The 23,334-nt window shown below is 37.3% G+C and overlaps 1 protein-coding gene across 1 annotated transcript in view; it reads right to left on the bottom strand.

Annotated features, from left to right (window-relative positions):
• eIF3l (eukaryotic translation initiation factor 3 subunit l) overlaps window positions 1–23,334 on the bottom strand; it is a 310,545-nt gene that overhangs the window by 274,294 nt on the left and 12,917 nt on the right. Inside the window, exon 2 of the mRNA XM_090398519.1 lies at window positions 22,397–22,445. Within this exon, the coding sequence (XP_090254645.1) occupies window positions 22,397–22,445 (49 nt within the window). The remainder of the gene's footprint in view (window positions 1–22,396; window positions 22,446–23,334) is intronic.

Genomic DNA, 23,334 nt, shown 5'->3' on the forward strand with positions numbered 1-23,334 from the left:
CGATATTTCGGCGAACGTCACGTTGCCATCTTCTTGGGAACTTACTACAAAGACACGTGCACACAAGTAATAATGACAGCAAATGAGACTGAAGCTAGGAAGCTAGTGTTTTCCTAAAGTCCTGATGGTGCCCTCTGGCGGGCTATATTGGTAGTTCTTGGCCTTTGGGCTGAAGTTCTTCTGATAAAAGTTTCCCAAATTTGGGGCAGTCTCATGCATCCAAATTTGTTGAGGTTTGGCATGTTCCTAAGATTGAGTACCACAGTGGGAACGCCACTGTGGTACTCAATCTTAAAGACTACACAGGTAAGCTTAAGGCTTTATTATTAGATCGTTCCACTTACCTCCCCATTGATTACAATCCCACCAACTCACAAATTAGAAAACTCCATAGGCTCCTTAAGAAGGTCACTTCTTGGCCTGTGGAGATTACCAACAGACTAAAACCCTATAACTCTAGACCCCCCCCCCCCAAAAAAAATACACAAAGAAAATGTGCCATTACGTCCCATAGTGGATGGCATTGATTCCCCCACTTACAAACTAGTCAAGCATTTAGCCAAAGCGCTCTCACACTATACTGGAAATACACCATCACACATAAAAAACTCAGCCCACTTCAAAGCCAGTACAGAAAACCTTACACTCCAACATAATGACATAATGGTCAGTTTTGATGTCTCCTCCCTATTCACGAATGTCCCCCTCAAAGAAACCTTAGAGCTAATCCAAGCTAAATTTCCTCCCGATATCTCAGCCCTATTTCAGTTTACAATGAACTCAGGCTATTTCGTTTGGCAGGAAAAATTCTACAAACAGATAGAGGGGACAGGCATGGGTTCACCACTTTCCCCACCCTTGGCCAACTTCTTCATGGAGACGTTTGAAGAGAAAGCCTTAAACTCAGCCCCACAAAAACCTACCATATGGCTTCGCTACGTTGATGATGTTTTCGCTATTTGGCCACATGGTCCGGATTCACTCCTCTCCTTCCTAACACACTTAAACAACCAACACCCTAGAATCAAATTCACCCTGGAAAAAGAGGAAAACAATAACCTCCCCTTCCTAGACACACTAGTCACCCGCCAACCTGATGGAGCCTTGGTTTTCTCAGTTTATAGAAAACCCACCCATACAGGCAGATACATTCACCAACAATCCCCCCCCTCACAACAATATGGAGTTATTAAAACATTATTCAACAGGGCAAAAATAATCTGTTCTAATGATCAAGCCCTAACCACTGAACTAAATCACATCTGTGACACTTTCTCAGCCAAAGGCTACCCCCTCCAAAAAATCTAAAAAATACTTAACCCAGTTATCCACAACCCACCATCCCCTCCCCTTCACAAAAAAGATTACTCTAAATCCATCACCATTCCCTACATCCGATGCACCTCGGAAAAAATCAATAAAATCTTAAAAAAACATGACTTGACCACTTGTTACAGACCACATAGAAAACTGGCATCCCTTATCCGCTCCACCAAAGACCAACCACTTCCCCTAGACCTACCTGGTGTATACCAGGTCCCTTGCAGCTGTAAACTGTCCTACTTTGGCCAAACAGGCAGGACAGCAAATATCAGAATCTCAGAACACAAGGATTACATCCGATTTCACCAGTACAGCCACTCTGGGCTTGCAGACCACGCTCTGGATACTCGCCACAGAATAAGATGGAAGAAAGCCACAGTAATACACCGCAGCAAGTTCAAGTATGAAAGACTATTCATGAAATCAGCCTTGGCCCTTAGGAACATGCCAAACCTCAACAAATTTGGATGCATGAGACTGCCCCAAATTTGGGAAACTTTTATCAGAAGAACTTCAGCCCAAAGGCCAAGAACTACCAATATAGCCCGCCAGGGGGCACCATCAGGACTTTAGGAAAACGCTAGCTTCCTAGCTTCAGTCTCATTTGCTGTTATTATTACTTGTGTGCACGTGTCTTTGTAGTAAGTTCCCAAGAAGATGGCAATGTGACGTTCGCCGAAATATCGGAAAGTATATATTAAAGTTTATTTAATCTATATTTCTAGTATACGCTGTCAATTCCTTAAATATTAGTTATCATGTTTAACCAGCGTATAAGCCTCTCAACAAGAATAAAAACCTAACATTACTAGAACGATATAAGAAAAATACAAGCAAATAACCTGCTAAGAAATGGGTTGTTGACTTATCTGGCCGTCCTCTAACTGAAGATGAATTGAATGTATTAGCACGAGGTCCGAAGTTTGCCATTTCATCGAAGCGTATTCCTTATCTAGATTTCATACATAACATTGAAAGGAAAACCAGTCATCTGTCTAGTCTTGAAGCCAACAGACTAGGGTTTGAAACAGCCAAAGTGATCTATGATGCCAAACCATCAGAATTGAATATCCCACCTTCAGAATTAAAAGCACTGAACTCCTTGAAACATAATAGCAACACAGTTATCACAAAAGCTAAAAAAGGGGAATACCACTGTTTTAGATATGAATTCATAGGATCGGAAAATTAATTTATTGCTTCGAGATCACAATACATATTCCCAGCTTAATTATAATCTTACCAACAGACAGTTCAAAAAACTCAACAAGTTACAGGATGAAACAACATCCATAGATCAGTAAACCATCAAAAGCCTTAAAACGTACCATACAAGATCTCCAAGAACATATGGTTCACCTAAATTACATAAAAGCAACTGTCCACTTAGACCTATTATGGATTCCATAAGCAGCCCTACGTATAAAATATCAAAATTTTTGTCTAACCTTTGTTATCCCCTCATAGGCCATTCAGCTTCATCGTTAAAAAATTTCACAGAATTTCACACAAAAATAAAAGACATTACAGGAAAACCTCGCTTTAACAGGATTAATTTTAATTCATCAATTAATGTGCGCTAAGCAAAATCGCGTTAAGGGAGTATAATAACCAATAGGAATAATTATAATTCATCTATCAGTTGACATAAATTTGAAAAAAAAAAAAAAAAAAAAAAAAAAAAAAAAAAAAAAAATTACAGTATCAACTATATTAGAGGATAAAATCATCAAAGTTAATAAAAATCAATTACTTAAATTTTTATTAATGTTTAAACATTTGATTGAGCTACTTTTTTTACAAAAAAATTAAGTAAAGATGTTTGAATAGTGCTTGACTTTTTCATCTTGTCATGCAATCTGCAATAACTGGCGATTGCTTTATCATGATTTCAGCAGACTTCAAAGCTTCATTTCCACATCAGGATCAGCATCAAACAAAATTTCTTTAGCATGCTCAATGTGATTGAAAACTAGCTCAAGTTCTTTTGCAGTTAGCTCCTTAGTCATAATGTTCTCTTCTTGTTTGCACTCCTTTTCTTCTTCTTCATATGCATGCTGTTCTTATAGTTGAAGGAGATCATTCTCGCTTAATTCTGAATGGGAATCAAGCAAGTTTCTCACATCTTCATTATCCAGTTTACTAAATCCAAGTTCTTTTCCAACGGTGCTGATTTCGTCAATAATGTCGGATCATGGATTTTGCGCATTATAAACTAGCATAGAGTTTAAAGTAGCCTTCTGCACTGCCTCCTAACAGAAGTGTAAGATGATCTTTAGTTACTTTGTATCCTGACTACAATGCTTCAGTTTCAGCTAGGAAAATTTTTGTTGGCATACTCTTCCAAAGAGCCCAGTTTCGTTGACATTGAATATTTAACGATCATAATCACAATCACTCTTCTGAATTGTCCTTTGCAATTCTTCAGGAAACTTGGCCGCAGAATCTTTATCAACACTAGCAGATTCGCCAGTTATTCTTATGTTACGCAGTCCAGCTTGATTTTTAAAATGGTCAAACCATCCTAAACTCGCAGTAAAGCATTCTAATCTAATCCTGTGGCCTCCTCTTTAAGAGGGTTGCAGCTAATGAGCAGTCTGCTTCCAAGCCTCTCTATCTCTTGCTTCTGAAAGATTCTTGCCCGTCCAATCTTTGATGCTGTCTTTCCATTGAAGTCAGGGTCTTCCTCTCTTTCCCTCCACCATCCTCCCCTGCAATACTATTCTGGAAGCTCTCCAGAAGAGCCTCTCATCAAATGTCCTGCAAATGCTATTTTTCTTCTTTGGATACTAGCCATATAGTCTCTTTTCATTTTGAATCTTTTAAGAACCTCTTCATTACTCACTCTTTCAGTCCAGCTGATACAATCCATTTTTCTCAAGCACCACATTTCAAATGCATTCAATCGGTCACTCATCTCCTTATTGATCGTCCAGGACTCACATCCATACATCCCCACGCTCCAGATCATTGTCTTGAGGATTCTTACTTTTAAAAAACATTCGCATTCCTCCTAAAATTTGGTCTCTTTCAATGAGGTAAAATATTGTGAGCTTCTGCCTGAATATTCCTTGTACTAAGAGGCATTATTTTTTGCTTGCAATCCTCAATCCAGAGTGATAGAAGAATTTCCATCTCTCTGCAGATTGGCAACAAAAAATTTTGCATAATGTAAACAAATCATGTTACCTGATTAATCACTCGCTTAAAGTAGGAAATAGTATCATTTCACTCAATTGCGTTAACTGATTATTGCACATATAGAATTCATTAAGTGAGATTTTCCTATAAACTGTTAGATATGGACATGTTAATAAGCTTCAACATTGTCTCTCTCTTCACTAAGATCCCTCACAAAGAGACAACAGAATTATTAACCCAAAATTTTCCATCCAATATTGTGGAATTATTCAAATTTACAACCACATCAAGGATTTCACAGAGGAAGGAACAGCAATGGGTCGCACCCTTATCACCTAACTTAGACAAGTTTTTTCTTTAACAGAGGAAAAAAAATTTTTTTCACTCTTGTCCCAAAACCAACAATATGTTGATGACATCTTTGCAGTTTGGGGTCACATGGAACAAGAACTTTACTCATTTCTAAATAATATCAACAACCTATCCTTGCATCAAATTCACACTAGAAAAGGAATCATCAAAAGGTATTTCCTTCCTTGATGTACACATCCAACGTAATTAAGATGGTTCCACTGCCACTTCGGTCTATCGAAAACCAACTTTTTCAGATTGTTATATCCACAATACATCGGCTCACCATCCATCTCAAAAATACAGCATCATAAAATGTTTGGTATCCAGAGCACACAAATTTGGTTCCTCTGAAGAATCTTTAAAACAAGAATTAGAAATTATTAAAGATACAGCCTCACTAAATGGATTTAATCAAATAACTCAAAAACTTATTAGCCACCCTCCAAAACATCAACCTAGACAAGAAGCCCACAGGACTCCTATACCATATATCAAAGGCATCTCTGAACATTTGTCAAAAATTATGATGAAATACAAACTCGCTGCTACCAATAAACCAAATTCACAATTTGTTACCTTCTCCAAAAAGGCAACTCTCACCACTGATGCTACTAGGCATATACGAAGTGCCATGTTCTTGTAACTTGTTGAACAAATTAACACATCTCTGAACATCAAGACCACATCTATCTTATCAAACCTCACAAATCTGTCTGCACAACATGGAGTTGAAATTGCCAACCACAGGATCCAATGGTAACACATGAAGCTACTAAAAAGTTTAATTACTGTGGCATATATGTGAATTTATAGTTATGAATACTCCACAGGTTTCTCTATACAAGAAACAGTTTATTTTAGTTAAGATAAAAAGCCAAATGGCTAGTTTTCTGGCACCTTAATATAGAAAATAAGGGGATAAACATCCTTTGTTGTTTTATAGCCAGTAAGCGAAACTAAAGATCAATAACTACGATCTATAAGTTTCATGCCAAAAACTATCGGCGAAGGCAATTCGAAGAAAAGGTGGAGCAAGCTCCCTCAATATTCTTGATATTTTCTCATAATGTAAAACACAGCTCCTAGGAGATGTAATACTGTCATTACATTATGAGAAATATCAAGAATAGTGAGGGAGTTGCTCCACCTTTACTTCGAATTGCCTTTGCCGATAGTTTTTCGGCATGAAACTTATAGATCGTAGTTATCGATCTTTAGTTTCGCTTACTGGCTATAAAACAACAAAGGATGTTTATCCCCTTATTTTCTATATTAAGGTGCCAGAAAACTAGCCATTTGGCTTTTTATCTTAACTAAAATATAATTACACCTTTATGGCATTCGTATAGTGAAGGTATGCAAGTTCTTTTCACTAAGCTTTGATATCTTCCAGGTCTACCTACTCACTGATGAGACCTCAAAAAAGGTTGAAACCAGTCTGGGCAGTGACCTCTCCTCATAATGTAATGACAGTATTACATCTCCTAGGAGCTGTGTTTTACATTATGAGAAAATATCAAGAATATTGAGGGAGCTTGCTCCACCTTTACTTCGAATTGCCTTCGCCAATAGTTTTTCGGCATGAAATTTATAGATTGTAGTTATCAATCTTTAGTTTTGCTTACTGGCTATAAAACAACAAAGGATGTTTATCCCCTAATTTTCTAGAAACAGTTTATATTCCAATCCTATATTCTCCAGTTTATGTATCAGCCTTTCATGTGGTATCCTATCAAATGCCTTAACAAAATCCAACATTATCATAGGGTATCCATATCCTTTATGCAACTCAGCTGTAACAGTTATAAAATATGAGCAAATTGCTAAATCATGACCTTCCTTTAGTAAACCCATGCTGCTCCCTGCAGAGTATAGCCATTTCATTTGTCTATCCATTTCTTCTTGCCAACTTCTCTAAAATAGGTCAGTAGTCAGACACATCAGCTTTTGCACAACCCTTGTGCAACAGTGTGTGTGTGTGTGTGTGTGTGTGTGTATTTTTTGGTGTATAAAACAATACTTTTTTTCTAAAATTTTTACACCAAAAATTGAGTCATCTTATCAACAGGGGGGGAGGCGGTTGAGAGACCGGCGATTGCCACGGCAAAACTGCCGGTACCTTGTCTCCGCGAACAGGCTTCTGCCAATCACTAGCCCTTGTTAACTCTGTCGATTGACATCATTAACGGCTGATTCTGAATAAAACAATCCGAACTCTGAAAGCATTCATATGTCTGCAACTCGTTGGCAGGGTAAGTTAATCCATTAACAATATTTTGAGTATTAGCCCATAAAAATGTCTAAAAATAAAAAACGATTGTCATATTCTTCAAAATTCCAGTTAAAAGTCATCAATTACGCAAAAGAACATGGAAATAAAGCTTCAGAGAGACAGTTTGGACCCACTCCCATTGAATGTATGATTAGACAGTGGAGATGTTTAAAATAGTGATTTCTTAATTTTGGGTTTGAAAAAGTAGGGTTCATCTTATATGTGGGAGCATCTTAAACAAGGAAAAATACAGTATATATATATATATATGTGTGTGTGTGTGTGTGTGTGTTACCGCTAAAGTGCAGAAATCAGTTATTCTGCAGATTAACTAGGGTGATCCGTTAACGTGCGGAAAATTGTTTCTTTTCTCAAATTACCTAGGTAATCTGCAAATTACCTAGATAATCTGCACATTACCTACTAGGCACTCGTTAAAGTGAAAATAAGATCTTTGCCGGAACAACAGCAACGTTTCTGTACACTTAAATTAACATAATGTTATTTATTTTTCGATATCTAAAGAATCAAGTTAATACAATCAAACAATCAACAAATTAGTTGATAGAATCAATCATCAATCAATTAAAAAACTATAATACAAAGAATCAAATGGTTTAAAATATTATTACAATTAAGGAAATGAATTTGCAAAACATATGACACTGGCGAAACCAAACTAAAAGTGAAGGGGGGGGAAGGAGTAGGGAAAGGAAATGAGAGAAACAAACTTTTGAACTTTAACGATACGGAAGCTGTTAATGTGCACATTACCTAGGTAAAATGCGGAAAACTCTTGATTCCGCACGCTAACGGAGCAAATCAGTTAATCTGCAGATTAGCTAGGTAATGTGCACATCGCTTTCGAGCTTTAGCAGTAACATATATATATATATATATATATATACGAGGATGGTCTGAAAAGTTCTCGGCCTAACAATGAAAAAATTAATTTATAATTTCAAAATTATTTTTATTTTTCACCATAATCTTCCTTAAGACATTTATTCCAGTGCCATTATCCCATCCCTGTAGTGGTTCTCAGATCTGCAAAATACCCCTCTGCAGCTGTAATCACCTCTTGATTCAATAAAAAAAACAATGGCCAGTGAGGAAGAGTTTTAGTTTTGGGAAGAGACAGAAGTCAGAAGGAGCCAAATCTGGGAAATAGGGTGGATGTTCCAATAATTCATAGTGCAGATTCCTTAATTTTCCCATTGCCAAAGCACCTTTGTGGGCAGGTGCATTGTCCTGATGAAAGATGATTTTTTTCTTCTGCAAACCAGGTCTTTTCTCAAGAATTTTTTTGTCTACTCTGGTTAAAAGATCTCCAGGTTATTGTTTTACCATTTTCAAGATAATTAATAAACAAAATGCCTTTAGCAGCCCAAAACACAGATGTCACAACCTTTTCTGCTGTTGGAACCGATTTTGTCTTCTTTGACACTGAATAACCAGCTTCTCTGTCCAATGTTTTGACTGCTGTTTGGATTCTGGTGTGTAATGTAAAAAATGTTATGTAAAAAAATCCAATTCTCATCCATAGTAATAAATCAACACCCACAAAATAAGTTTTATTCTTGTTAAAATGCTCCAAGCACTATTCAGAGATTTTCATGCAAGTGCATTTTTGATCTGCTGTGAGCAAGCGCAGCACCCATCTTGTACAAAGCTTTTTCATATGCAATTCTTCATGCAAAATATATCCTACGCATTCTTTTGAAATGCCTATAGTCTCAGCAATTTCACACACCTGGACTCAATGGTCATCCAATACCATAGCGTGCACTTGATCGATGATTTCTGGTGTTGTTACACTTTTTGGATGTCCTCCACATGGATCATCTTCAATTCTGATATGGCCAAGTTTAAACTGGGAAGCATATTTCTTAATTGTTGAAAATGAAGGAGAAGAGTGCCCATAAACTTTTATGAACTCCAAATGAATTTCTTTTGCCGTTAAACCTTCTTTTAAAAAGAATTTTATATCTGCACGATACTTAATTTTATCCATTTCAAGGGATACAGACAAGACTTTTGCTTCAGACAGCTGCACAAAACAAACTACTTGATAGAATGACTTGGGATTTCACATTGATGCTTATGATAATGTACCAACTTAGAAATAAAAATCTCTTGCCTATAGTGTTGCCATCTATGGTCGAGAACTTTTCAGACCACCCTCATGTATGTATGTATGTATATATATATATAATCATCCCTCGACTTACGTTCATGATCGCATAATGGAATAAATAACATTTTCGACTACACTTTCGAACAAGATGCAAGCGAGTGTAAAGTAAAAAGGTTTTTATTTAGCAACAGTGCAGCAGCAAGGCACATTCAGCAGCAACCTCACTCAGCAAGTGGTTTTACCAGTTCCCCTGTTGATTTTGTGTTAAAAAAGTAGGTTATTCTTATTTATTTAAATATTTCGCGATATTTTATGCAACATGGCCCTTACACGCCCAATTAAAAAACTTAGTGAATAATAACAGAAAATGAGGCAACTTCGTTTCAATTGATCTTGAAACGAAGTTGCAAGTTCAACGATAGTGATGAAGCAAAGACAAGGTCCATCGTTGATTGGAAATTAGAGGACCTGAACCAAAAGAGCATACCTCTTAGCACTATGGCCATAACCGCTAAGGCACTAAGTCTCTTCAACATGTTGAACAAGAAAGAAGGCGATTACAACTTCGAATTCAACACTTCTTCCATTTGGTTCATGAGATTCAAGCAGCATTTTGCACTGCATAATGTGAAAATGTATGATGAATCTGCAAGTTCCGACGAGAAGGCTGCTAATGAGTTTGTGGAGAAATTGGATTAAATTATTACGGAGGAAAATTATTTGCCACAGCAAATATTTAATATGGATGCTTTTTGGTACCTCTCCAAGGACATGGGGAGCAACTTATACCTGCTCATGTTATAAGTTGATATAAACAACTTATATCTGCTCACCACTCTCACCCTCCCCTAAAACAAGGCCAAATTACTGACACCACTCTTCTCTTCCAACTCTGGTGCTGATAAACCTAGACAAAGTTCCCACACTCCACCAAGAACTGCTCACTCCATGTCACCTATCTTCTGCCAGAAAGAAATCCAAAGCATCCTTAATAACCTGAACACAAACAAGACATCTGATCGTGATGGCATCCATCTACTGTGTTAAAAACTTGTGTCCCAGAACTGACACCTATCCTGTATCAACTCTTCAATTCTATCCTATTCATCTGGCATCTACCCTGCCCTACATCACAGAAATGGGCCCATATCCAGCCCACCTAACAGAAAGATGATAAAAGTCAGCCAACGAACTACTGTCCAATTGTTCCCACTTCTGTTCTCCCTAAGCTATGATGAAAGTCATTAACAACCAACTCCTGCACCATCTGGAGACCTACAAACTAATCACTGACAAGCAAAACAGATTCCACCACTCCCCCAGTATTCTAGTTTTCACCAACCCACCTTTGGACTCAAGCCACAGAAAAATTTGATCACTGCAATTCAAATTTGATCACTTTCAACATTCAAAAGCATTTGATCAAAATTGGCAGGGCTAACTTAGCAAACTGTAATCCATGGCCATTCACTCACAATGAAACTAGATCGCTTAATACGTCATGGTAGATGGTTTCTTCTTCTCAGATTTCCTTGCCAATACAGGAGTACCCCAGAGTTCTATACTTTCACCCTCTCTTTCTCTTGTATATAAATTACCTGCTCTCAGAGACCTGAAATCTTATCATAGCTTTGCCAATGACAGTATATTCCATTCCTCCATTTCATTTGATAAACCTTATAGCACTCAATTGTCAGAATCCTTGAGATTCACCATAACCAACATCCTGAACTCTAATCTCCTAGTTATATTTCAATGGGCCATGGAATTAGACATTTCAATACCACTAAAACTCAGTTCTGTATGATCTCTCATAATAAAGAGCTCACATCGTTCCTCCTAACATTGAGTAATACCAAGATATCCAATCACTATCAGATTTCCCTTCTTGGACTGGGCTATACCTCCAGCTTTTCCTGGCATAAACACATATCAATCATTCTGTAGCTGCCAAAACAATTGTGTGTCTCATACCTTCATCGTTGCTAACTATATCCCAAATCCACCCAATCAAAAAATATTGCTAAAGCATATATCAGGTGGTGCACCAAAATTCTCTCTAAGATTGCTTGATGCTGTCCAAAATAGGACTGTTAATTAATGATCCTCTCTCTCACCCTCCCACAGATGTTTCTACCTTATTCCTGTTCTACAGATACTTTTTTCAGACAGTGCTCTGCTGAAATGAATACTACTGTCCCTCCACTTTCCTCCAAAATAATAAGAACAAGAGCTGTTGTTAACAAACATTCTCTTACAGTCCAGCCTGAAAACTCAGTGAACCAACTTCTTAGCCTCCTCTTTCATTCCAACTACTTCTGTTCTTAGGAACAGTCTCCCCAATTCTGCCTCCTCCAATTGACAATTATGTCTTTAGGGGTGAAGCAAGATGCTTTTCATATTCCCCGCTATCTGTTGTGGTTACAGTGAGGGTAAAATTTATGAGCAATTTGCTCGCCCTGAATGGGCATGGAGATTATGCATCGCTATGGGAGTGCCTCCTCCAAAGAAGTAATGCAGAAGTCATATATATCTCATATACAAGTAGACAAAAGGTGCTTGACCTTCTTAATAAAAATCTCTGGATGAGAGAAAGATGTATAAAGAGTTTTTTATCTTGGGTGTAATGTTTGTTAAAGATACCAAGAAATTTTATACTTGGTTTTAATCCTTTTCCCAAGCAGGCAAACAACGTTTTGTGCATGAAATTTATATAGATATTTATGACTCCTGCATTACTTCAACCTTGGTATCTCTCCCGGGTCTGGTTCCCACTGAAGAGACCACAATAAAGGTGGAAACTGGTCTGGGTAGTGGCCCTTCCCATTATACACCAGAAAGGGGGGGGGGGGTGCTTTGTATTATGGGATAAACACTAAGGCAAGTGATATGAAGTCATTAGCTGTCTATATACAAATAGCTCTGATGTGAATATATTTCAAGTGCAAAACTTTGTTTTGCTTACTTGGTAAAAGGATTAAAACCAAGTATATAAAATTTCTTGGTAGCTTTAACATATAATACATCCAACAATCCAACGTGAAAAATTTCCACACACACACACACACATACACACACACACACACACACACACACACACACACACACACACACACACACACACACACACACACACACACACACACACACACACAGGGGGGCCTCGAGTTACGTCGGAGATCCGTTCCTACGGACCGACGTAAGGCGATTTTCGATGCAAGTCGGAATTACCATATCCTAAGTTAATTACCTAACCTAAAACACCATAAAGTCATAGGTATATATCAAGAAACAGAACTAGGCCATAGGAAAGTGAAAGGGAGAACATAATTACTGTATAGTACAGAAAAATTATAAAAATGAAACTGCAATAAAAAAAAACATAAAAATTAGAACAATCCCCAAAATAACAAATGAAACTGTACATTCTGTACAGGTGATTAAAAAAAAAAAAAAATGAAAACAATTCTTTACCTTTTATCCTGTGGTTGGCTTTCACACTGGAAGGGGCATTGCAAGGAGGGAGAGACTGACTTAATGGAAGGAGGAGGCTGGAGAGGCAGGATAGGCTGCAGGAGATACTGCAGGTGCAACTGAAGAAGATGGAGAGGCTGGAAGAGGAACTAAAGAGACAGTTGAGGTAACAGCACCTGCTGCAGGCCTCTCTACCTTCGTGGAAAAAAGTTCCAGGCTGGTCTGGAATGATACCATCCTCTTCTCCTCGTATATCTCCCTATAACACTGCAGGCAATCCATAACCCCTCGGAAGACCTTTGTGTACCTAGCAGTATTGGGATCCTCAGCCTCAAACTTGACCAGCCCATCCTCAACGAGGGAAAACCTTCTGCCAAGCCCTTGGTGGTGAATCTCCTGGGTACAGGGGTTGGATCCGTTTCCTCCTCCTCAATCAGCTGCTTCTCTAACTGAATGTGGTCTTTTGCTGACAACTCCTCCCCATGAGATGCCAGAAGATCTGCAACATCTTCGGCCTCCACTTCCAAATTCATCTGCTTCCCCAGAGCAACAACCTTCTCTGTGACAGCCTCAACTGTCTCTTCATAGCCATAGAAATCATTCACAAACTGGGGACACAGTTTTTTCCAAACGCCATTCAAATTTGTCTGCTTCACTTCATCCCAAGCATGCTCAATGTTTTGTATGGCATTATAAATGCTATACGATTTCCAAAAGTCTTTGAGGATTAAGTTCCTGTCTTTTTCAGTTGCCCTGAAAGCCATAGCAAATGTCCTGCAGAGGTAATAGGCCTTAAAGGAAGCAATAACACCCTGGTTCATAGGCTGCAAAAGGGCTGTGGTGTTTGGTGAAAGGTAAACCACCTTAACATTAAGGTGAAAGTCATCTAAGTGGGCAGGGTGACCAGGGGCATTGTCTAGCACTAACAATGTCTTAAAGAGCAGACCTGTGGCTGTACAGTACCTCTGAACTTCTGGCACAAAATGGTTAGTAAACCAGTCCTCAAAGATTTGAAGTATTACCCATACCTTCTCATTGGAGCTCCAGATGACAGGCAGTTGACCCTTCCAAATGCCCTTTAGTGCCCTTGGATTTTCAGCCTGATAGACCAACAAGGGCTTCAGTTTTAAGTCACAAGCAGCATGCGTTAGCCCCAAGAAGCAAAGTCAGTCTCTCCTTACCAGCTTTATGGCCTGGTGCTGCCTTCTCCTCATTGGCGACATAAGTACGATTAGGCATACGTTTCCAAAATAGGCATGTCTTGTCCACATTAAACACTTGTTGAGCACTGTAGCCCCCCTCCCTTATTATCTCAGCCAATCCCTCGGGAAACTCACCAGCTGCTTTATCATCACCACTAGAAGCTTCACCATTCACCTTAAGGTTATGTAAATTGCCCCAACCTTAAACCGCATAAACCAACCTTTACTAGCATTAAAGTTTTCACCTGCACTCATTTCCCCCCTTTCGCTTTTCAATGCCTCAAACAATCTTTTCGCCTTTTCTTTAATTAATATGAGGCTAATTGGGATACGGTGTTGATGCTGGTCTTCCAGCCAAAGAACAAGAAGCCTTTCCATCACAATCATGAGCCTACTACGTTTTTTCGTACTCACAGTCGATTTCATGGGCGCCAATCCTTTCACGTGTTCAAGGATGCGAACTTTATCCTTGATAATAGTCCCGACTGTGGTACGACTTAAGTTCAAAGCGCGGCCAACGTTCGTTGGCGTTTCTCCCTTTTTTGCCCTTTTAATGTTTAATTTCACTTCTAATGTAATGGCTTTCCTTTTCTTCGACACACTGCCATCGGAAGACTCTGCCTTACGTTTGGGAGCCATATTGAAGGGTAAAATGATACAAAAAAAACACAAACACAAAAGTGAGAGAGCGGATGTAAACAAAGCATGTGGTACCCAAAGAGTGTATGCTGGGACCCAAGCGAAGCCACCTCTCCCAAACAAGTTCGCCCGTGACGTTTGAATTTTACGTCGCACTGCTTCAAGTCAAAATTTATTTTTTAAATTATTTATGGGATTACCGCCATAAAGTCGAAACGATGAATGTCGAGGACCCCCTATATATATACACAATCAGGTCTCTTTTTATGGTGTAGATACGTTCCACAGAAAACCACATATAAAAAATCCCACAAAAAAGGCCTAACTTACATTGAAAAATTTGGGATACGTTCCATAATTTTCTAAAACCATATAAAACCAAAGCAATGAATTAAAATAAACCTAAAATCGCATAAAATGTTTATGAAAATTCAGGAAAATAACAATGCCTAAGTTTGTTTTAAAGCTTCATTCATTTAATTTTATTGAAAAGTAACTTTTTTTATTATTTTTTTTTTACATTTTGTCATCAGAATTATCGTCACTATTAGACAATATTCAGCAACGTTTGCGAACTGGTACAAAATCACTTTCATCACCAAAAGAGATAGTCAGCGCATCAAATCTGTATGGTTCAGAAGAAAAAAATCAGATCTAATTTTTTTCTTCTGGCAATGTAATCGGTGATTAAACTTTGTGATGATGATTTCACTAATTTTTTATACAGCTCGCGATATCCAGACATACAGTTCTTCAGCTCATGTTGGAATTTAAAGACTCGTTCAGAATTTGTGTCATTAATAAGAAAATGATTTTCCAATTTATTGCACAGTTCAAGACCTTCTCGAATTATATTTGCAGGTGGACAGGGTTTTCTTCTGCTTCACTATCGTTTTCTGGAGCTTCGATGATATCTAAACTTAATCGATATCCAATAATATCGTCACTTAAGGCATTATCCACAAGCAATTCGTCTACATCCTTCTGGCTAAATGTATCAAAACCTTCTCCACCAATTTCATGTGCCAAAGTAATGATTTCAGTTGATAATGTAGATCAGCAATTTTCAACCATGTGCCGCGAAATTTATGAAAACAAATTAATTGAAAGAAATAATGTCGTAATTTGCTCATTTATTTATTAGTGTCTGGTCTTCCATCATCTTGCGTGTGTAAATGAATCAAAATTATGCCTATTTTTTGCCAGATCATCAAAAAATTAAAAGAATATATTTTTAGTGTGCCGCAGAATTTTAATAATTACTCTAGGTGTGTCGTGTTATGAAAAAGGTTGAAAATCACTGACGTAGATAGGTGCACTGTTTGCAACACATCCAGGCCAAGCTGCTTTCCAGCAAGCATTTAAAGTTTGTGGTCTTATTTCAGCGATAGCAGATACAACATAATTTAAGCAGTCCAAAAGAGAAAATTTTTTCCAAATATCAGTTACTGTTAATGATTCATTTTCTTGTTTATCTAATATAAATTGAAAAGTGTGCTTAACATAATATTTTTTAAAAGTAGCAATTATGCCTTGATCTAATGGCTGAATAATGCTTGTTGTATTGGGTGGAAAAAACACACTGCCTGCACATTTGGATGTTCTAAATGCAGATGACATGGTGCATTGTCAACAATTAATAAAACTTTAAAATCAAGAGCTTTTTGCTTCATATACGTTTCCACTTCTGATACAAAGCAATTATTGAACCATTCAGTAAATACAGCAGTTGTTACCCAGAGCTTTGTATTAACCATCCAATGTACTGGCAGCTGATTTAGATCTTTGCCTTTTAGAGCACATGGTCTTAGAGATTGATTTACTGAAAATGTTTGGCTGCTTCTTCATCTGCTGCTGCAACCTTGCCTGTAATCTTCATGTCATGAAGTGCATTCCTTTTAAAAAAACCCGGTTAACCATCCTTTGTTAGCAGAAAATTCTTTATCAGCTTGGGAAGCGGAAGCAGACGGCTCCAGTTGCTTCATCTGCTCATAAAACATTGCCAATGTTTAATTAAATAACTTATAGGAATTCTTCTTTGAGTTAATTCTTCAATCGAAATTACTAGCACTCGTTCTTTTATTTTTCTAATAAAGCATCTCTTGAGTACGATGATAATTTGGCACTTAGTTTTGTGCCAGAAATGACAAATTTTCTTACATTCTTTTTAATTGCTCTTATAGTAGATTGGCCTAAATTAAATTGTTTACCAACTGCTGCAGATTCCTCTCCTTTTGCTAAGCGATCCAAAATTGCCAAAGAAATTAAAATTGGTGCTTTTTTTTCTCCATTGGGCCAAATTAAATCTTTAAAATAACAATTAGCAAAATATAGACTTTCCATAATAAAAAGACAAACACTTACTCACATGCAAAATTAAACTTCACGAACAGTCACCTGCTTACACGTTATCACATTACGCCAGAATGTGCTGCAACATGATGTTCATTATGTACAACGGCGATGAACGAATTGGTCAACAACACGCGAAATCACATGCTTTATAGGTAATAATAGTTACCACTTTAAAAACTACAATGATCATAAAAGAGAAATTAATTTTCCGCCGTGTAATAATAAACAACTCATCCCACAATACGGATTGATTACCCCAGGGTTTCCCAAACTGTGTTCTGCAGAAGGTGAATAAGTGTTCTGTGAGAAGTTCTCCTTGAATTTGTCATTTTAGTTTTCTAAGCATTTTTCATGAATAAATATTTTACAGTGGAAATATTCTGAGGAGAATAATATTTGTGAATATGTCAGAAAGCTCAGACCCAGAACGTCTAAATGACATGTATGTAGCAAATGTTGGTGACCAAGCCGTGTATTTTTAAATGTGGAAGTATTCTTGAATTATTGTTAATTTTCACACATCGAAACCTTTCAGCATTTGGGAAAGGGAATACCGCTGTTTATGACAGGTCATAAAAATTGTCTGCAAGCAGATTACAACAATGGGTGGCGTATCCTCTGTTCTCAAAACTGAACGAAATAGCATAGGTCACTAACAAATGTTAATGACCAATCAGCAAGGAAATATAAAGAAATTTTTCCACTGAAATTGAAGATCAAGGTAGTTTGTATCCGGTTCTCAAATCTAGTAACACTGAATACTTTCTTCTCAAGTTCATATTGTAGGGTGAAAGTGCTTGTTTCGAAACTGTACAGCCATGATTTTTTAAAAGTAATAGGCCTACAGATTTAAATTTTAATATGAATAAGAGAAAAGGGACTTAGTTCAATTTTGGTGTTAAGAAATCTCTTATTGAAGGTGTTTGTGACGCAGATAGTGATTCATCCACTTCCAGCCTACAAAGCGATCTCCAGGATGTACAAAAGGAGGGGAAAACTATCAGCACACAGGAGAAAAAGTCTGCATTCACTCGTAAGTACTAATAATATTATAAATTTTTGGTGATCAGAATGGGATATGTCAATGAAAATCAGCACAAATTAATTTAATGATATTTATGTTTAACTGATGTTTAATTAATTATTAATTAATAATCAATGAATTAATAATTAATGATCAATTATTAATTAATAAAAATCAGCTAAATTAGCAATTAATTATTAATATGTTACAAAATAACCAAGATGTTCCATGAAAATTTCAGGATTTTTGAAGTGTTCCATCGTAGAAAAAGTTTGGGAAACACTGGATTACTCTATTATTGGAATGCATTTCCCTTCTGTTGACATGAGCAGAAGTGTCGAAAGGTCTCGTATCTGTGGGCATACTAGACATAAGTTTTGAAGTTATGCACCGCATAACTTCAAATCTGCATAAAAAGAGACCCGAGTGTATATATAACCACTGTAAAACTTTTATACCTTTAGATTTGTGTATCATTACTGGTTGAATATCATTTGCTCCAGCTGCCTTTACACATTTTAGCTTTTTTGGTTGAATTTTCTATCTTCTTTTGAATATTTTCTACCACTGGTCTGTCACAGCTTCTTTTACTCACCCAGAAGGGTGTTCTTGTTTTAGTAATATGCTAGCCTTTTATAATAAAGTTACAAGAGCAGTAGATGAGGGAAAGGCATATACTGCCATTTTCTTGGATTTAGCTAAGGCATTTGACAGGGTGCCACATGATAAGCTGATATTTAAGTTGCAGCACATGGGTCTGGATGTCAGGTTGGTCAACTGGATTCAGGATTGGCTGTCCAATAGGTATCAGAGAGTTGTGTATGGTGGGGCAGTTTCAAGGAAGCAGAGGGTTACAAGTGGGGTCCCACAGGGCTCAGTACTGGGACCTATATTGTTTAACCTTTATATCAATGACGTTGTCAGTGGATTGCAAGGGGATAATCAGTTGTTTGCAGATGATGCGAAGCTGGCAAGGATTATTAGAAATAATGCAGATGCGCCACCGTGCAAGAAGATTTGAATAAGCTAGATAGATGGGCAAATGAATGGGAGGTGTCGGTTTAATGCAGTAAAATGTAAGGTCTTGAGGTTTGGGAAACATCGATGGGACACTGCATACTCTATGGGAGGAATTATACTGGAGGAAGTAGGGGAGACAAGAGATCTGGGGTTGATGATTGATAGAAACTGAAATTTAGGGGACATATTGCAAAGGTGATGAAAGTAACACAGAGGATTGCTGCAATAATGAGAAGGACACTGACCTACAGAGATAAAACAGTTATCATTCCATTGTATAAGACCCTGATCAGACCACACTTGGACTATTGTTCTCAGATTTGGTCACCAAGATTCGAAGGGGATAAATTAACTGTGGAAAGGGTACAAAGGCAGATAATAAAGATGGTTTCAGGACTGTGCAATGATAGTTATGAGGATCGGCTGAGGGAATGTGGACTGCAGAGTTTGGTGGATAGAAAAAGGAGAGGTGATATGATTGAGTCTTTTAGACTGTTGAGAGGTGGTTACAGGGTTGACACTGGGGAGTTCTTTTGCTTTGTTGAACAGCGGGAAGGAGTGATGGCAAGAGGCCATCCCTGGAATTTACGAAAGGAAACTGTGAGAAAGAGGGTGAGGAGTGGTTTCTTTGCATGGAGGGTGGTTGAACCATGGAATGCATTGCCTGATGGAGTGGTGAGAGCGAGAACGGTCAATGAGTTCAAGAGTGGTATGATAGACTTTGTGTTTCCTAAGAGGGACCTCCCATGTGCTTCCTAAGAAACACAAAGTTTGATAGACTTTGTGTTTCTTAGGAAGGACCTCCCATGATGAGTCTTTTGACTCCATGGAGGCCTGAATAATAATAATAATAATAAATGCTGTCATTTTCTTCTAAAACAATGCAACTAGCTAGATAGCACCCAATCAGTGCTGCACATTAGACATTCATCTTGTTTTAGATTTTGTAGTTTATTTCTGGGACAATCTCACCTGTATTTGCTGAAAAAAAAAATATATATATATATATTTTGACAATTCATTTTAACTCGGTTGGAAGTTAGTTTTGAAGCACGTTTTGAAGTTAAATTTCTTGAGAATCTTTGCCAGTTTTGGTGAAAGAGAGCTGATGTAAGGTAAGGAGATGAAGGCTCTAGGGGGAGGGGGATCTTCAGCAGTAGTTGAGTGCCTGGGGGAAAGAAATTTGTCAATCTTCTTTGGAGAGAAGCCATTGTTGATAAACGTTTTTTTAAGAAAACTAAGTTCATTTATAATTTCTGTTTCTTCTGTAAGTAATGATTTGGCTCGGTGGGCTAAAGTGGAAATAATACCACATTTTTGTGGATAATGATGGGAGGAAGCATGAAGGTATCTGTCAGTATGAGTAGGCTTTCTAAAAATTGAGATTTTAATGTTCTCAGCACATCTGGTAAGTTTGAGGTCTAAAAAGGGAAGACAGTCATCCGATTCCAGTTCGAGGGTGAAAGAGATTTTTTCGTGGCATTTGTTTAGGTGGTCTAAAAATTTTTTTAAGTTTGATGTCCTTGATTTTAGAAACAAAATCTGCAGAGTTTTTAATATGTGAAGAAGAAATTCCAGAAAGATTTCTTAGAAAACTCGCTAGAAATTTGGAGAGATTATAAGTGGGAGAGTGTATGCCCTCAACTATAGGTCTGAGTGGGCAGTTATTTTTGTGAATCTTGGCGAGACCATACAGTCGAGGTATCAAGGGATGAAGCGACCGAAGAGAAAGTCTAATGTTTTTTTGTAACTCTAAGGTGGTTTTTAATAAATTATTAGTTCTATTATGTAGTTCCATCGTAGGGTCATTAGCAATTTCTGAGTAGGTATCACTATTTAAAAGTTCCAAGATTTTATTGTGGTGATCAGACTTGTTTAAGATGACAGTTGCATTCCTTTTGTCTGCGGGAATGATAACTATGTTACTATTATCTTTTAAGGACTTGATAGCTTTCCTTTCAGAGTAAGAAATGTTGTCAGGTGGAGGTCTAGCTTTGTTAATACAGAAAATTGCTTCCATACGGAGGAGGTTAGCGTCTTTGTTTGGTAATAAAGAAGCTGCCTTTTCTATCTTTGTTAAGAGAAGTTCTCTAGGGATGGATGTAGGAGCAGTTCATTATAAATGAACTCAGTTTTCTTAAAAAAACGTTTATCAACAATGGCTTCTCTCCAAAGAAGATTGACAAATTTCTTTCCCCCAGGCACTCAACTACTGCTGAAGATCCCCCTTCCCCTAGAGCCTTCATCTCCTTACCTTACATCAGCTCTCTTTCACCAAAACTGGCAAAGATTCTCAAGAAATTTAACTTCAAAACGTGCTACACTACGCTTCCAAAACTTCGTTCATTACTTTGCAAATATAAACAGAAACATCTTCCTACTCAGTTTCCAGGAGTCTACAAGATTTTATGTGATTGCGGAAAGCCATATTATGGACAGACTGCTAAATCCATCCTTCTACGTTTGGATGAACACCGTAGAGATATCTCCTATAACAGGACTAGAGCTAGCGCTCTCTCTAGCCACGTTCTCTTTTCTGCTAACTCAGACGAAGGCCGCCAGCACATTGTAAACTGGACTCAAACTGCTAATATCCATGTGTGCTACGATGAACTGGAAAGAAAGATTGTTGAATCAAGAGAAATTTCTCTAGATTCCTCTCATATCAATAACAGCCTAAGTTACAATCTCTCGGACGCACACGTTGCTTCTGTTCAGTACTGGCGCACTCGCGACAGCGCGTAGTATTCGTTTGTATGGAACTCATACTTGCATTTTTTCAAACATGCTACTGTTTTTCACTTGTTCTGTTAGTACAATGTTAAGTCTCTGTAGTTTTTTATATACTTCTTTGAGTATGATACCTGATGATGTTCTTGTAACGAAACTAGTAAACTAGTAGTATCTTGTTAAATATATCTTGCCATCTTTTCTCTCGGTAATAGTCATTAAACTTATTTTTTATATATATATATATATATATATATATATATATATATACATATACTATACAGATATTTAAATAAAATATTACTGTAGTGAAAAAAGGGAATATAAAAATTTAGTGAATAGTTCAAAAAGTTAAGGTAATAATCAGCACAAAAAAAGGTATTTATGATGTGTCATTTACTAGTGCCATAGATGAAATGCTTCTGTATTCCTAACTTGCAGTGCATCTACAACACTAGGAACAGCATATCTTATATTATGCACAGATTATTACCACTGTGGTTTTTATTATTTAAGAATGGAGACTTTTGATTACTTTAATTAAATTAAAATTTAATTAAAATTTGGTAAGGTGATCATAATTACTGGCTTCGGATTTAAACCTTGTCCTTCTCTTTCACTAATTTCTGTCACTGCAAAAACTTTCATCTCATGTGTCGAATAATGAAAACTATGTATTTGTTTTGCAAACACCAAATTATTGGACAAAATATGATATAACTTACCACTGTGAAGATCATAATCATGAGGAGCACTAGAGTAGTAGGTGCCATACTGAAATAGAGAAAAAAAAAACATTCTCATATTATTAGATCTTGGATTAACAAATAATCAGAAGAAATTGCGCAAAAGATATTAGAATGAAAATTTAAATGTGTTGGATCACAGTATCTAACATACCTTGAGGGTGTGTGTGTGTGTGCACGTATGCACACGTTCCTGTATTACACTGCTTGGAAAAAAGCCAATGGACACCTACATGAACAAGTTGCATCATGCCATGTAATGAGTTACATGTTTGTAGCCAATATAAATTGGAGGAATATGGATGTTCCCAAGTCAGTGCAACAGCTGTGAGAAGAGAACTAATAGAAGTTGAAAGGTGTTGTAATAGGATGCCATAATGTAGGCCTAGCTGTTCGACAAATTGTCGATACCATACTGATATGGAAGTGCAGGGTGACAAATGCAAGTGCTGCCTGCAGTGAGCGACCCACCACACTCATTAAATGTGATTGTAGGGGTAGGGTGCGGCAAAAGATAATATGTAAAATCTGCCGTTCTTTGGCTGACACAGTTGAATGCGCAGTTGCAGGCATTGACTGGAACACAAATCTGCTCAAAAACATTCAGAACCAAAGCTCACAACATGGGTTTCCATGGTGGACTGCAATATGTTTAAATAAATCATAATACCAGAATAAACTCACATAAAATATTATTTTATTAGTATATTTTTCGCTTAAGTATTAGAGGCATCTTTGATACATGTAAAAAGCTAATTGAACAATAACTGACAATTCCAAAAGGTGCCACCTAAGTAGCTAATGTAAGATAGCTAAAAAGGATCACTAAAAATTTGCTTATATACACACACACACACAATTAAATAAAATAAAGTTAAGAAAGATCAGCTGATCTCCCATAAAGGGGATAGACTAAA

This window comes from Typopeltis vanoorti, chromosome 9 (assembly GCF_054136105.1).
Source record: "Typopeltis vanoorti isolate ZY-2024b chromosome 9, IOZ_Tvanoo_1.0, whole genome shotgun sequence".
NCBI classification, from domain to species: Eukaryota; Metazoa; Arthropoda; class Arachnida; order Uropygi; family Thelyphonidae; genus Typopeltis; species Typopeltis vanoorti.